Source organism: Prinia subflava, chromosome 21 (assembly GCF_021018805.1).
Source record: "Prinia subflava isolate CZ2003 ecotype Zambia chromosome 21, Cam_Psub_1.2, whole genome shotgun sequence".
NCBI classification, from domain to species: domain Eukaryota; kingdom Metazoa; phylum Chordata; class Aves; order Passeriformes; family Cisticolidae; genus Prinia; species Prinia subflava.
Genome location: NC_086267.1, coordinates 4,084,376 through 4,098,264, shown reverse-complemented (window position 1 = coordinate 4,098,264; position 13,889 = coordinate 4,084,376). Strand labels below are relative to the sequence as shown.

Sequence of the window (13,889 nt, the reverse complement as noted above, 5' to 3'; positions counted from 1 at the left end):
CCGAGCACGGGCTATGAACAACTCTGCCGCTGTTTATTCCAGAAAAGCGAAACTGTACAAAATGGCCGTCAGCGGCGGCGGGGCTCAATCTTCTTCCTCCTCCTCCTCCTCATCCTGGTTGATCTGGAAGTAGCGCAGCTCGTAGCTCTCCTTGCTGTTGGCCACCACGCGCAGCCAGTCCCGCAAGTTGTTCTTCTTCAGGTACTTCTTGGTCAGGTACTTGAGGTACCTGTGGGAAAGGCATGGCTGACACTGGTGCCCCTCTATCCCCTGCCAGTCCCCAAAGTGGCATTTTGGCCAATAAATCCTCATTCCCGTGGGTTCCCACCTCTAGAAGGACCAATATATCCCACCGGCCACCTTCTAGCAAAGCTCCTGCCAGGAAACACTGCAAACAGGGCAATCACTCCACAATGCCATGACAGGAGACCACTCTTGCCCCAACAAGGCTGTGACCCCAGTGCCTTGTACCCACCGCAGAGGGAATCTCCACTGGGGTGGTGAATATCCGCTGCTGGGATGTGCCAGGTGTGGCACCGACGTGGAGCAACAGCGTTGGGAGAGAGGCGGGTGCTCACAGGGCAGGGCACGCCCATCGCCCACACAGCTCTGTTTTTCCCACCACTCTGCCAGCTCTCGAGCCACCTCTGCCGTGGCATAACCCCGGTCTGCCGATGCCAGCCCAAGGACAGGCAGCCAGGAGCAGCGGGCAGAGGGCCAGAGCACCACGGGACGAAGGGAACACTCTGGGACACCTGGGCACAACCACATTTCGCCGATGCTGGCCCACGGAGGACCAAAGCCCCACAAGATGACGGCAATAACCTGAGAGACCTTGGCTGCAGATACCCCTAAATTCTCCACTCTCACCTTTTGGCTGCAGGTCCCCTCACTGCCCAGCCCAGCCATCTTCCTCTCACACAGATCACTTGGGAAGAGCAGCCACTCAGTGAGTGCCAGGTAGCACAAATTCCTGGACTGAGAAATCTCTTCCCTGCCAGCCCCTCCTGCCCACAGGCTCGCAGTGTACAGTGGTCATCCCCTGCCAAGGGCAATCTGTGGCTGCACTGACCAAGGGGCCCCGGTGGGACTGGGGCCTGCTCCACCTCACCTCTTGGAGAATGGCACCTCTGATGTGACCGTGATCTTGCTCTTGCTCCTCTCGATGGTCACCACGCCCCCACCCAGGTTTCCTGCTTTGCCGTTCACCTTGATCCGTTCCTGCAGAAACTGCTCCTGCGGGAGGGACACAGCCGTGAGCCAGGGCCCGCCACACACAGCGCCACAGGCTGGCTTGTGCCTGCTGCTCTGGAGTTGAGGAACAAACACCAGTGCCCCCACAGCCTGGGAGAGCAGGGGACAGCCCCTTCCTCAGGCCAGGCCAATCCACCCCATCGAAGCCACATCTGGGTGAGGTGCTCAGGCCTGAACATATCGGACTGGTGTGATGGGGATGTTCCCTGCCCTCCAAGGGGACACTCAGTGGGGTTCAGCTCCTCTGAGCTCCCCTCAGTCCCAGCCTTGCCCAGGCCTATGCTGGAGAATGGTTTGGACAGGCATAGGTTCATGACCCAAACTGCAGCATCCCTGGTCTCGCTACATCCCTGCCATGAAACTAATTCACCTAGCAGAGACGGACAGGAAAATTGTCCACAGACAAAGACAATGCTTGTGCTTTAACTACAAAGTGTCCCAAACCCAGCCTCATCCTCAGCCCCAGCACCCCTGGCTCTTCTGCCCATGGGACAGCCCCAAGAGAGCAGGGCAGAGCCGCGGGATAGGAGAGGATGTTCGGGGCCGCTGGGAATCGAGCATCACCCTGCGAAGGGCCCCGAGGGCGGCGGAGCTATCACGGCTCCCGGGGAGGCCCCGAACTCACGAAGTTGGCGGCGTCCATGATTCCATCCTCGACGGGGTGCGTGCAGTCCAGCGTGAATTTCAGAACTTGCTTCTTCTTCTTGCCACCTTTCGCCGCAGGCTTCTTCTGCTGTAGGGAGAAAGAGAGTGAGGGGGAGTGAGAGAGAGAAAGGGAGGAGGAGCGCCGTGAGGGACCGACCCCGGGCAGCAGGGAAGGGCCGGGCCGAGCTCCAAGCTGGCGGAGAGGGGAAGGGCCCAGGCATAGATCGAGATCGGGAACAGCACGGTGGGAACGGGGCTCGCCCGCCGCCCGCCTCCACGATCCGGATGGGCGGCGGGCATCGCGTGGGGCCCCGGGAAGGCGCGGGCCGGGCCCGGCCGCACGCGGAGAAGAGCGGGCGCGGGCAGGCGGCGGGGCTGCAGGGGGTGCCGGGGGCTCGGGGCGGGGCGGGGGCTGTCGCGGTGGCGGCGGGGGGAGGCTCGGGGAGGCGGCGGCCGGTGCCGGTCCCGCGCTCACTCACCGCGGGCGCCATGGCGGCTCCGCGCGAGGCAGAAAGGGAGCGCGCGCGGCGCGCCTGCGCACAACCACGCTCGGTCCGTCCCAAGAGTGCCGACGGCGTCGATCGCTTCCGGTCCCACCCGCGCGGGGCGTCTGCGAGCGGACAGTGATGCCTGGCGGGGCGGGGCGAGCTCGGGGGCCGGGCTGTGGGCGGGGCCGGGGGGGGGGGCGTGGTCTGTGGGCGCTCCTGGCCGGTGTGGCCGGGAGCGGGGGGCGGAGCCTCGGGAGCGCGGGGAGCGGCACGTGGAGCGCGCGTGCCCTGCGCCCCGCACCGCCCTCGGGGGGACCCGGGAGCCTCACCGGGCACGGAGTGACCCCCGAGCCCCGGGAGCCTCACCGGGCACGGGGTGACCCCCGAACCCCGGGAGCCTCACCGGGCACGGGGTGACCCCCGAGCCCCGGGAGCCTCACCCGGCACGGGGTGACCCCCGAACCCCGGGAGCCTCACCGAGCACGGGGTGACCCCCGAGCCCCGGGAGCCTCACCCGGCACGGGGTGACCCCCGAGCCCCGGGAGCCTCACCCGGCACGGGGTGACCCCCGAGCCCCGGGAGCCTCACTGTGCAGGGAGTGACACCGCACTCTGTGGCTCCTCACTTTGCACGGAGTTAACCCACACCCCGGGGCTTCTCACTGCGCCCCGGGTGACTCCCCGGCACCACGGGGAGCCTCACTGCACCCGGGGTGACCCAGCACCGCGGGGAGTCTCGGTCCTTACTGGGTGACCCCGCACCCTGTGGCTCTCACTGTGCACAGAGGGACCCTCGCTGTACACAAGGTGACCCCCGCACCTCCTGCGGGCTGTCACCAGGCCATGCAGATGCCCATGTCCCCGCAGCCTGAGTGGCTACGCAGTCCCGTGTCCCCACACGCCGAGGGCCGTCCCCGCCGCAGGGCCCCGAGGAGCGCACGGGGCTATTTTTGGGTCGTGGCGTGGCCGATCGGCAGTGCCAGGGGGCCCCACGTCACAGGGTCTGCCGGGCCCTGCCGCCTCGGCATCGCTCTCGTTCCTGCCGGCACACGGTGAGCAGCAGCACAGCTCGGCTCGGATCCCCCGACTTACAGACAGGGAGAGGTAAAGCCTTCACCTGGCCAGGACAAACCTGTGCACAGAACGGGGACTCTGGGCATGTGGGGCACCTGGCTGCCTTCACTGCCAGGCTGCCACCTTAGGGAACATCCCTGGGCAGGGGACACCCCATCCTTGGGAATGCTTCCTCCGGGGGGACACCCTGTCCTGGAGGAACCCCCACCCCTGTCCTTGGGGGATGCTCTGCTGCAGGGGATGCTCCTTTACAGGGGACAGCCCATCTCAGGGGATGCTCCTGCTTTGGGGGACACACACCAAGGGGACACTTTGCTGTAGGGACCATCCAACCCAGTGCTACAGCCCCCTGCCTGTAATACCAGGGGAAGGGGCACGCTGGGGGCAGCCTCGTGCCACGCAGCTCATAACCTAAAAATAGTCAGCAGCTCGCGGGCCCTGGGGAAGGATTCGTCCTTTCTGTGGCAGCCACAGTGCTCTCACAAACTGGTGCTACATGGGGTCCCTGGGCACAGGACTTGGCTCTCAACCCCACAGATGGCAGGTGGCATTTTCTCCCCACTGGGGAGTTGCTCGGAGCTGGAGAAGGCCAACTGCCACCCGCTGGTGTGCCTGCTCTGCCACGAGCCCTACCAGCACCCCTGCCTGCTCGACTGCTACCACAACTTCTGTGCCAGCTGCCTGCGAGGCCGTGCCAGCGATGGCCGCCTGCGTTGCCCCCTCTGCGGGTAAGGGACAGCGCTGCCTGGGCACACCAGGATTGGGGCACAGCACAGGGCTGGCAGCTTAGCACAGCACTGCTGCCTGCATCCCCAAAGCTGCTCCGCTGGCCCGGGTGGGTGTCCCTATCCTTGTCCCCATCTCATCCCCGCAGGCACCCCTCAGTGGTGAGGGGAGGCACGGGGCTGCCCCCTGTGGACCGGCTCCTGCAGTTCCTGGTGGACAGCTCAGCCGACAGCGAGGAGGATGTGCAGTGTGCCAACTGTGACCGGTGCTGCACCAAGGCGGTGAGGACAGGAGGGGTGAGTAGGGGACCTCTACCAGGGCCATGCCTGCCACCAGCTATGTCCCCTCACACAGGAGCTGGATACCATGTACTTCTGCAACACCTGTGGGCAGCCCCTCTGTGCCCCATGCCGTGAGGAGACCCACCGTGCCAGGATGTTCACCCGCCACGAAATCGTCTCCCTCTCCAAGCGTACCAAAGACATCCATAAGAAGTGCCGTGAGTGCCACACCAGGCTGCCCCATACCGTGCTATGTTGCACTGCACCATGCCAGGCTACCCCATGTCCCTGTCCCCTGCAGCACTGCATGAGGAGCCCTACATCATGTTCTCCACCGAGAAGAAGTCCATGCTCTGCATCAACTGCTTCAGGGATATGCAGGGGTGAGTATTCCCATCCCCACGCTTGCCGCGTGCCCCATTCTGTGCCTTCCCCTGATGCCTGTGCCTGCAGGGAGAGCCGGGCACACTGCATCGACATTGAGACTGCGTACATGCAGGGCTGCCAGCGGCTGGACCAGGCGGTGATGGTGGGCAGGGCCGGGGGGAGTGGGGGTGGCGTGGGGGCGCAGTGCTGTCTGCTGCACTGCAGCCGCCACGCCACCCCGGGCAGGCTGTGAAGGAACTGCAGACCTCCACACGCGAGGCCATCGTCCTGCTCAAGGCCATGATCGAGGAGGTTCGCAACAGTGCCAGCGAGGAGGAGGCGGCCATCAACTCCCTCTTCAGCCGCATGCAGGTGCGAGGCAGCCACCTGCACTTCGAGCCCTGTGCCCGTGGGATGGAGGCAGGGTGGTGGGAGGGGACTGGGGTGGCTGCAGGGTGGCTGTGCATTTACAGGAGCAGCTCTCTGAGAGGAAAAAGACACTCCTGAAAGCTGTGCAGAGGTGAGGAACCACAGGCTGAGCCCTGTCCGAGGGCTGTCCCCCCTTTCCTGAGGTGTTTTGGGATGCCTGGGGCTGGATGGCTCCCTGGGGTCTTGCAAAGGTTGTGCCATGCCCCGCTCTGCTGCAGCCAGCACGAAGAAAAGGAGAAGGCATTCAAGGAGCAGCTGGCCCACCTTGCTTCCCTGCTGCCCACTCTGCAGGTAGGGCCTCCCAACAGGCAGGGACATCCTGACACCAAAGCCAGGCAGTGACAAACCCCCTCCACACACACAGGTCCACCTGGTGACCTGCTCGGCCTTTCTGAGCTCTGCCAACAAAGCCGAGTTCCTGGACCTGGGCTATGTGAGTGTTGCTGTTGCTCAGCACTGCGGGGTGGTCAGAACATCCTGCAGCAGTGCTGAGCTCAGGGGGAAGATGCTGAGCTCAGGGGGAAGATGCTCGGCACCCCTCACCCTGCTGGGCACCCCTCACCCTGCTGGGCACCCCTCACCCTGCTTCCTCGCTGCCTTTCAGCAACTGATGGAGAGGCTGCAGAGGATCGTCAAGCTGCCACACCGCCTGCGGCCGGCCCAGACCAGCAAGGTAGAGCCCTGCCTGCAGAGCCTGTGGGCAGTGCCAAATGCCAGCTCTGCTCCAGCCCCAGTCACAGTCTCCTCTCTTGCCCCCCAGATCAACAGCGAGTACCGGGCAGAGTTCGCCCGCTGCCTGGAGCCCCTCCTGATGCTCAGCCCCCGCCGCTCCATGGTGGGCAGCGCTGGTGGCATCGGTCCTGGCATCACTGGCACAAACATGTGAGGTGCTAGGATTGCACCCAAGGCACATGTGCTACTGTGTCCCCAGCACGTGCCACACTGCATATTCCCCTCACCATCTCACCATGCCAAGCTTGGCCCTGCCCTTGAGCCTGTCACCTCAGCAGTGGTACCAGGACAGCACAGGCACAGCTGCACTGATGAACAACAGGCTTCAAGTGACACTTCTGGGAAGTGGGGCGAGCAGCAGAGGGGCAGGCAGCAGCAGGGCTGGCAGCTGGGGGGGCCTGGTTGAGCCTCATTCTGTTCCCCAGCCTGGCCCCTGCCACACTCCCCAGAGGGCTCTGCCCCCTCTCCATGGGTGCTCCACCTGGGCCAGCTCCTGCTCACCCACATGCCCGTGGTGCCACCTCTTTGCCCGCCACTATTTTTATCAGAATTTCAGGGAAGTGCTCAGCCATTCTTCACCAGGGATATATTTAGGCCTGTTGATGTCACGGAAGCACTGGCCCTGCCAGGCCCTCCCAGCCAGAGAGGACAAACAGGCACTGCCACCCCATGGGGTCCGCTCCTCGCCCCCAGCCAGGCTTGGCACTGCAGGGTGGCTGAGCTCCTGGGGGCTGCTGGCCCCAGCACAGGCGGGGGGAGCACGGCGTTGCACGGTAGGACCAATGGTGGTGGTGATTAGCACGGGGAGACCACGGGATGGGGGAAATACAGGGGCAGTAGTGCCTGCCAAGGGGCCAGGAGATACCAGCGGTGAGGGAGAGAGCTGTATCCGCCCTTTAGAAATTGGAGGGTGCCGAGCCCAGCTCCTGGCTTCTCACTGCCATAGCTGGCTCCAAAACTGCAGCAACTGGGAGAGCAGCCTACAGAAATCTGATTTTTGGGACACCATAAGGCACCTCTGACTGAATCCCTGTGCTCGGGTGAGGGAAGGGACATGTGGGACTGCTGCATCCCCAGGTTCACCAGAGCCAAGGGGCGGTGGGGCTGAGCTGGCAGCATGGTCCCTGGCACCTCACCCCCACTGCTGCTCACCTGCAGCATGTCACTATCACCTCTCCATGCAGGCTCCCCGGTGGCCAATGCTCCAAGACCCTCATGGTGCCCAGCTGCCCCTCCACCAGTGACAAAATGTCCACCGGCCCTATGGTGAAGAAGCCAACGATGCACCGGTACATCAGCACCAAGGTGCTGCTGGCCGAGGGCCGCGAGACCCCCTTCGCTGAGCACTGCCGCAACTACGAGAACACCTACCGGGTAGGGAGCGTGGGTCAGAGCGGGATGGGATGGGGATGGGATGGGACAGGTAGGTGCTGCTCACGTGGCTGTGCCCCCTGGTTCCCACAGATGCTGCAGATGGAGATCCAGGGCCTGAAGGACCAGGTGCAGGAGCTGCACCGTGACCTCACCAAGCACCACTCACTCATCAAGTCGGAGATCATGAGCGAGATCCTGCAGAAGTCGCTGCAGATGGACGTGCAGATCGCAGCTCACTACTCTGCGGTGGAGATGATGCGCAGCGTCTTCGAGGAGGTACAGCTGGCACATCCTGGCAGAGCAGGGCCCCTCTGTGCCGTACCACCGCAGACTGGCCAGCTCCCACTCTTCCTTCCAGGTTTGGGAGGAGACCTACCAGCGGGTAGCAAATGAGCAGGAGATCTATGAAGGTACTGGTGACCCTGAGCTCCCTCCCCATGCCCCCTGTGCCTGCAGTGTGGGGGTGGCCATGTTCCAGCCCACTCCTCTCGCCCCCAGCCCAGCTCCATGACTTGCTGCAGCTGCGGCAGGAGAACAGCTGCCTGAGCACCATCACCAAGCAGATTGCGCCCTACGTCCGCTCCATCGCCAAAGTGAAGGAGCGGCTGGAGCCCAGGTGAGAGGTGCAGGGGCTTTCAGGGCCAGGGGGGACAAAGCCCATGGCTCACACCCATCCCGCCACAGGCTGCAGGAGCCCCAGGAGCCCAAAGAAGAACAGGCCCAGATGCTGCTCAACATCTGTGACAATAGTGAAGTGGTGCCAAGGTAGGTGACAGCAAGTACCTGAGCACCAAGTTCCTCCCATGTCCTTTCCCAGACAGTGACCCTGTCAAGGTGCCTTCCCTTCCTCAGGGATGCCTCACCTGGCAGCAACAAGGGGGCTTCAGCCAGCCCCACTGAGGGCTTCATGCCAAGGGACAGCCCTGGAGACCCTTCCCCAAAAAGCAAAGACTGCTGCAGGGGCCAGCAGAAGAGTGGAACAGAGAGTGCTACCCCGAAAGAGCTGGTACCATAGAGTCCAGTGCTGGGCACGTGGCAGAGCTGCTGGGCACAACCATGCCCCTGTCACTGACAGCTCCTCCTGCCCACTGCCACAAGCCAGGGTAGGAAACAGCCCAGACAGCCATGTCTGCAGCACAAGGCCCCAGGTGGACTTGCTTCTGAAAAACTCTTTGTGCTGTCCCTTGCGTGTGTCAGAGTGAAATAAAAGGGTGCAGTTGTCCATGTCTGCGTGGTTCTGCAGTGCTGACAAAAGGGATCTGCTGGCTCAGGGTGTCCAGCTGCTCCTAAGAAAATAACTCCCAGTGCAGGGCAGGGCCAGGGGTACATGGGCAGGTGATGAAGCATCCTGTGAAGTGCCAGGTTGCCATGCACCAAAGTGGGCTGGGTGCCAGGAACAGCTGCTTAGAGGTTCCCACATGTGGGAACTAAGAACTCACTGACTGCTGTGGCACAGAGGGCAGGGTTTCACAGATTACTCCAGCTTTTCCCTAAAACTTCACATGCCTTCCCCACACCCAGTAAGCTGCTGTCTCCTCACAGAGCTTCTGGTCACAGGATTTGGGAAAAGGTTAAGAGGTCTCAAAAGCATCAAGAGACACTGAAGGTTTTGCTTAGGGTGAAGTTTATCCTTTTGTTTCGGTACAATCGCATCCTTAGACAGACCCTGCACAGCTGGAACCAGCACTTGTGAAATTAGCATCAAGGTGCATTTACTATGAAGAATAATCTGGGAATGAGGCTTTGTTTCTGTTGCCAAACAGCTGCTGCCAAGTAACAACTGCTTGTTTCAAAGTTGCCTTGTTTAAGCGCACAGCAGGAACATTATTACCAACATAAAAATTAGTTACACATTAACCTGCTTGAAGCACCACTGGCTGCAACCAGTGCTTCCCTGAGCTTCCCTGAGACAGGAACAGCCCAAGTGGGAGCGTCTGAGTGCCCATCAGAGACCAGCACTCTCCAGGTTGAGATTTCACCTTTATTCTTTTCTCCCAAGCCAAAATCTCGCTCAGCAAAGGACAAGTCACTAGCAAGGGCATCAGGCAGATGCTCTGTGATCAAGTAAACTCTGTGGAGGATGGACTCTGCAAAAGATCAGCAAGGAGCAACGGAGGGTCGGGGTTATGGCTAGGGTCAGGGGCAGCCTCATCCCTGTGGCTGCACAGCCTCACAACTCAGTGAGTCACAACTGTGCCTCCATGCAGTGCTGGTGAGTTCTGAGAACTCACCAGGAATTACAAAGAATTCCAGTTTCCATGATGCCACCAGCACCTCGAGACCTTCAAATAACCAGACAGAAGTTGGCAATGTTTTCTCTCTTTTTTTTTTTAATAAAAAAAGAAAACCTAAACCCAAACCCAAGCCATTTTCACCAAGTGCCCCTTCCTGAGCCGTACCACAGCACCTTCGCCATGGAACACCACAAGCTCCAAGCATGAACTGAAAAGCAAGTCATTTCCATTCCAGTAAGGAAGAATAATGTAGAACTCAGGAAAACAATGAACCTCTTTGGTATATAACAACAAAATTATACCACACAGCTCAGTGGGAACCATTTCCAAATGGTTACTATAAAAGAGCATTAGCTAGCCCAACTCTTCTCCTGGTTGGAGATTTCCCTAGAAGCATCTCCTACTTGCCCTGACATCACAGCTTTTGCCCAAAAGAGCAGGGGAGAATCTCAGGGACTAAAGCCCTTAGCAAGCCTGGCAGCTGTGGTTTTTTCACAACCCAAAATCCTGGGATCTCCGCAAGACGGAGGCAGCCCGGCAGGATAGGAAGCAGCGCGATTTGGAAGCAGGAAGAAGGAACAGAGGTGGCAGCGGGAGGCAGCGGCTGGAGCAGTGACACTGCATCCGCAGCAGCATCCAAGGGAGGAGGAGTGAACCCAGAGGTGTTCAGATCCAGCAGCACAAAGGGAGAAGCAGAACCCTCCCTGCAGACCCCAAGGCCTAGAGAGAACTGAGTGGTGCCGTGCTGCCAGCACTCTGGCACTCCGAGGGCAGGCAGAGCCAGAGGCTGCTCCCACAGCTGCCCCAGCGCCAGCTCAAGGAGTTTGGCCCGAGGAGATTAAAGCCGTGTCACTGGGCTCACGAGGTCAGAAAGCTTTAAAATCGAATTACGCAACAGGAACAATCTGCTGCCCAGTGCCTTCCCCGCACAGAGCCAGGAGGGCAGTGCTGTTTTCTGGTAGAATCAGTTCCAGAGGCGTTCCAAGACGATTCCGCTGCTGCAGGTAGCATTCATTCTCTTTAGTGTCACCACAGGCTAAGTTATCTGGAAGATCCCTGAATGTGCGATGAAGGACTGATCTCAAGGAGGAGGAATGAGCTTCTGATCTGCAAGCGGCCCAGAGGCTGCCCAACGCCACAGCCCTCCACCAGCTCCTCCTGGGTGGCCAGGAAATACCAACAGACACCTCCTGATGCCAATGCCACACAGGCACTGGGCGCAGCAGGAGCTGTGTGTCTGCTCATCCAGTCTGGTTTTCGCCCATGTTACAGTTCCAATTTGACTCCTTTAATAAAAGGGAGACCCGATGGCACCTTCCTTTTGTACTCCAGGTACTCTTCTCCAAAGAAGTGAATGAGTGTGATCTCCTCCTCCTCAATCCGCTCCCTGAAGAAGCGCCAGGACGCCAGTGCGTAGCCCACCACACAGATGGGATTGCAGAGCAACACCTGGAACAGATGCTGCTGGTGAGCATCCCCTCGAGAACCCAAGGCTGCTCCAGCCCCACAGCTCATCCCCCTCCAGTAACATTGACACAGAAAAAGAAAAGACCCCAGAACTCCCTGTGAAACTTCATAAGCACTAGTTTCTCCCCAGGATGAAGAAAGCAGTGCACAGGCAGCACTAGCTTCACTGCCCCAGCTCTCAAAAACTCTATGTGCAAACTTCATGCACTCTCTCCAGAGAAACACAATTCAATGCTAGTGCCCAGCCAGCCATAAGAACACACAGCTGCAGCAGCACTGAGCTACGGCTCAGTCACAGCTGGCCAGAGCTGACCCTCTAGTCAGGGAGTTTCCCTGCCCTCAAGTGCAGGACTGGTGTTTGGCAGGAGCCAGGTTGAGTCTGACCACTCATGGAAGGCATTTTGACCACAGGGATACAGAAAACTCTGGCCACCAGCTTCAGACCAGCAGCAAATCATACCCCAAGTCTCCAAGGGAGTTGTGGGTCAAAACCCCAGCTCCATCACCTCTCCTTACTGCACAGAGAAAATTAAGGGAACAGGAACTTCCCAAAGATCACATGGAACAGTGCACTCAGGGATTACTGATTTCCTGTGTGCCAGTGGGAGGCAGCAGAATCCATGCTCTGCACCAGGTGCTGTCTGCACCCCATCACAGCATAGACAGCACTGAGAGCAAAGACTGGGGTCATGACACGAAAGAATCTGAGCACGCTGGATACAGTACCTGTGTTCCAATACTCCAGTAAAACCATCCCACGTAGGACGGGTGCCGGAACCACCCGTACACCCCGCCTGTCACCAAAGTGTGGGTGTCAGATTTCTCGTTCTGAACGATGTGGTTGAAGTTGGAGCCGGCTGTAAGCATGGCTGCCTTCCTCAGGCAGTCCCCGAAGATCACCATCAGCAGCCCCACGGTGCTCAGCCAGGTGATCTGCTTCAGCTCTGCATGGACAGGAAGGAGCACAACGGGTTTGCACAGGTCTTGAGGAGTGCAGGGGGCTGCTCAGTGAGTGGGCTTTGCCCCCCATCTCAAAGCAAAAAGTGTGACAGCAGAAGCCATGCGCTGCCATCCTGCACCAAAGAGATAAAACCAGCAAACCCTGCTTGATGTTAGCATGGATTAGTCCGTGGGGCCCAGCTGTAGAGGTTGAGCAAAGACAACAAAAAGCACAGCCAAGGACATGCTCAATCTGCTACAAAACAACAAAGGGAAACAGCTTCCCTCTCCCACGAATAAACAGACAAGCACAGCCAGTTTGCCCCAGACTGGGCAACCAGCAACAGATTTTGATGACTTGATTTTATTCCTGTCAAAAGGCGATGCCTGAGTGTACCTGACACATCCTTCTTGTACCACCAAGGCAGGAAAGGGCTAAACATCCCTTGCCCTGGCACGTCAGAGTGCGGGGGCGCTCCCACCCTGCCCTCCCAAGATCCAGCCCAAGAGGCTTTGAGCACTGAGGGATTATGACCATGGCAAAGCTGCTGTAGGGCTGTCACGGGGCAGCAAGCTCAGGGTCACCTGCACTTTGCTACCAGACAGATGGACCCCAGATGAGCCACGTGCAGCTGAGCAGAGCCAGGGAGGGACAGGGTGGCCAACCTGGGAAGAAGAGCTTCTCCAGCGTGAACTCCACCCACGAGGACAGGGCAGCCAGGTTGTACTCGAAGCTGTGGTTGAGTAGAAAGGAGTCCAGCGAGAGGCTGCGTGGGTTGTTGATGGCTGTCACCAGATACTCCGAGTAGTGAAAAAGGGAGAGGGAGCACATGTACCTGCGGCGGGAGGGAGGGAGGGCAGGTTTAGTAGGGCCGGGGGCACTGCGCCCGCCCGGCTGCCCGGCCCGGCCCTTACCATCCGAAGTGGCGCCAGGCGGAGCGGCCGGTGCTCAGCAGCAGCCCGCAGCCGAAGGCGAAGCCCAAGAAACAGGCCCGGACGGCGATCTGCAAGCACAGGGAGGGGAGAACGCGCTGCCGCCGCCGCTCCCCGGGCCCGGGGTATCCCTGCCGGCGCACCCCGGGACTGGGACCGAACCCTCCACAGCCGCACTTCACCCCGCGGCCCGCCGGGGCCACCCCCGTACCTTGTACAGCGGCCGCGAATAGATGAGCAGCAGCGCCGCGTTCACGCCCGCCACGTGCAGGGCGAGAGCCAAGCGGCCGCGCAGGCCGGGAGCGGCCAGCAGGGAGGGCGACGAGCCGAGTAGCAGCGGCAGGGCCGCCACCGAAGCACCGAGCAGGAAGGAGCAAAGGCTGGCGCGGCCCTCCTGACCCAGCCGCCCCCTCCGCGCCACCGCCGCCGCCATGATGGCGGCCCCGCCCGCGTCGCCCGGGAAACGGCCTCGCCGCTCTCGCGAGAGCTCCGCCCCGCGCAGCCGCGGTAGCAGAGGAGCGGTGTCGCTCTCGCGAGAGTTGGGCGGCGGCCGCCGCCGGTGCTGGGAGGCGGACCCGGGCTCCTGGGGCTGGTTTGGGTTCGGTCACGGAACGTCACGGAGCCGTCACGGAGGCATCACGGAGCCGTCACGGAGCCACTGGGGTTGGAGACCTTCGCCATCATCCTGTCCTACCGCCCGCCCGGCCCCGCCACTGTAACCCCTAAACCACATCACCCAGCACCAGGTGCTGACGCTGTGGAACACCTCCAGGCATGGTGACTCCGCCACCTGCCTGCTGCCTGAGCAGCCGAACAGGGAAAAGATTTTCTGAGATCTGTTCTGAATTTCGCTCAGTCAGCCTAAAGCCATTAGCCCCTGTCCTCGCGCTGCAGGCACGGCACAAGAGACCAGCTCGCACCTCACTACAACCTCCTGTCAGGTATTTT

General features: G+C 60.7%; 3 protein-coding genes across 4 annotated transcripts; 1 reads left to right on the top strand and 2 right to left on the bottom strand.

The window, feature by feature from the left end:
- Positions 1-12: 12 nt before the first annotated feature.
- RPL22 (ribosomal protein L22) lies at positions 13-2,515 on the bottom strand. 2 transcript variants are annotated; one of them, XM_063417374.1, is made up of 4 exons: positions 2,379-2,515; positions 1,880-1,987; positions 1,112-1,236; positions 13-229 (listed from the first exon to the last, which is right to left on the bottom strand). In XM_063417374.1, the coding sequence occupies exons 1-4, from the start codon at positions 2,388-2,390 to the stop codon at positions 85-87; spliced, it is 390 nt and encodes a 129-aa protein (XP_063273444.1). In that variant the 5' UTR covers positions 2,391-2,515; the 3' UTR covers positions 13-84. The 2 variants fall into 2 exon arrangements, with proteins under 2 accessions (XP_063273444.1, XP_063273445.1); XM_063417375.1 differs by having other exon boundaries at positions 1,880-1,984; positions 2,379-2,405.
- Positions 2,516-2,558: 43 nt separating this feature from the next.
- RNF207 (ring finger protein 207) lies at positions 2,559-8,572 on the top strand. Its single transcript, XM_063417373.1, has 18 exons — positions 2,559-3,490; positions 3,998-4,188; positions 4,335-4,467; positions 4,541-4,685; positions 4,769-4,850; positions 4,921-4,996; positions 5,080-5,205; positions 5,307-5,353; positions 5,481-5,553; positions 5,627-5,695; positions 5,867-5,935; positions 6,023-6,144; positions 7,179-7,368; positions 7,459-7,644; positions 7,727-7,778; positions 7,867-7,984; positions 8,053-8,133; positions 8,221-8,572. The coding sequence occupies exons 2-18, from the start codon at positions 3,998-4,000 to the stop codon at positions 8,381-8,383; spliced, it is 1,923 nt and encodes a 640-aa protein (XP_063273443.1). The 5' UTR covers positions 2,559-3,490; the 3' UTR covers positions 8,384-8,572.
- A 1,079-nt stretch (positions 8,573-9,651) lies between these two features.
- Positions 9,652-13,422, bottom strand: ICMT (isoprenylcysteine carboxyl methyltransferase). The gene is made up of 5 exons (XM_063417250.1): positions 13,153-13,422; positions 12,924-13,012; positions 12,675-12,844; positions 11,796-12,013; positions 9,652-11,051 (listed from the first exon to the last, which is right to left on the bottom strand). The coding sequence occupies exons 1-5, from the start codon at positions 13,372-13,374 to the stop codon at positions 10,869-10,871; spliced, it is 882 nt and encodes a 293-aa protein (XP_063273320.1). The 5' UTR covers positions 13,375-13,422; the 3' UTR covers positions 9,652-10,868.
- Between the last annotated feature and the right edge of the window lie 467 nt (positions 13,423-13,889).

Coding starts and splice junctions, on each gene's coding strand:
- RPL22 (XM_063417374.1), bottom strand. Junction 1,237..1,879: donor TCATGGACGCCGCCAACTTC/GTGAGTTCGGGG, acceptor TCCCTCCCGCAG/GAGCAGTTTCTGCAGGAACG. Junction 230..1,111: donor GAGGTGCCATTCTCCAAGAG/GTGAGGTGGAGC, acceptor CCTTTCCCACAG/GTACCTCAAGTACCTGACCA.
- RNF207 (XM_063417373.1), top strand. CDS start 3,998: ATGGCAGGTGGCATTTTCTCCCCACTGGGGAGTTGCTCGGAGCTGGAG. Junction 4,997..5,079: donor GGCTGGACCAGGCGGTGATG/GTGGGCAGGGCC, acceptor CACCCCGGGCAG/GCTGTGAAGGAACTGCAGAC. Junction 8,134..8,220: donor AATAGTGAAGTGGTGCCAAG/GTAGGTGACAGC, acceptor TCCCTTCCTCAG/GGATGCCTCACCTGGCAGCA.
- ICMT (XM_063417250.1), bottom strand. CDS start 13,374: ATGGCGGCGGCGGTGGCGCGGAGGGGGCGGCTGGGTCAGGAGGGCCGC. Junction 13,013..13,152: donor ATTCGCGGCCGCTGTACAAG/GTACGGGGGTGG, acceptor CTGTGCTTGCAG/ATCGCCGTCCGGGCCTGTTT. Junction 11,052..11,795: donor ACTGGAGTATTGGAACACAG/GTACTGTATCCA, acceptor CATCTGTTCCAG/GTGTTGCTCTGCAATCCCAT.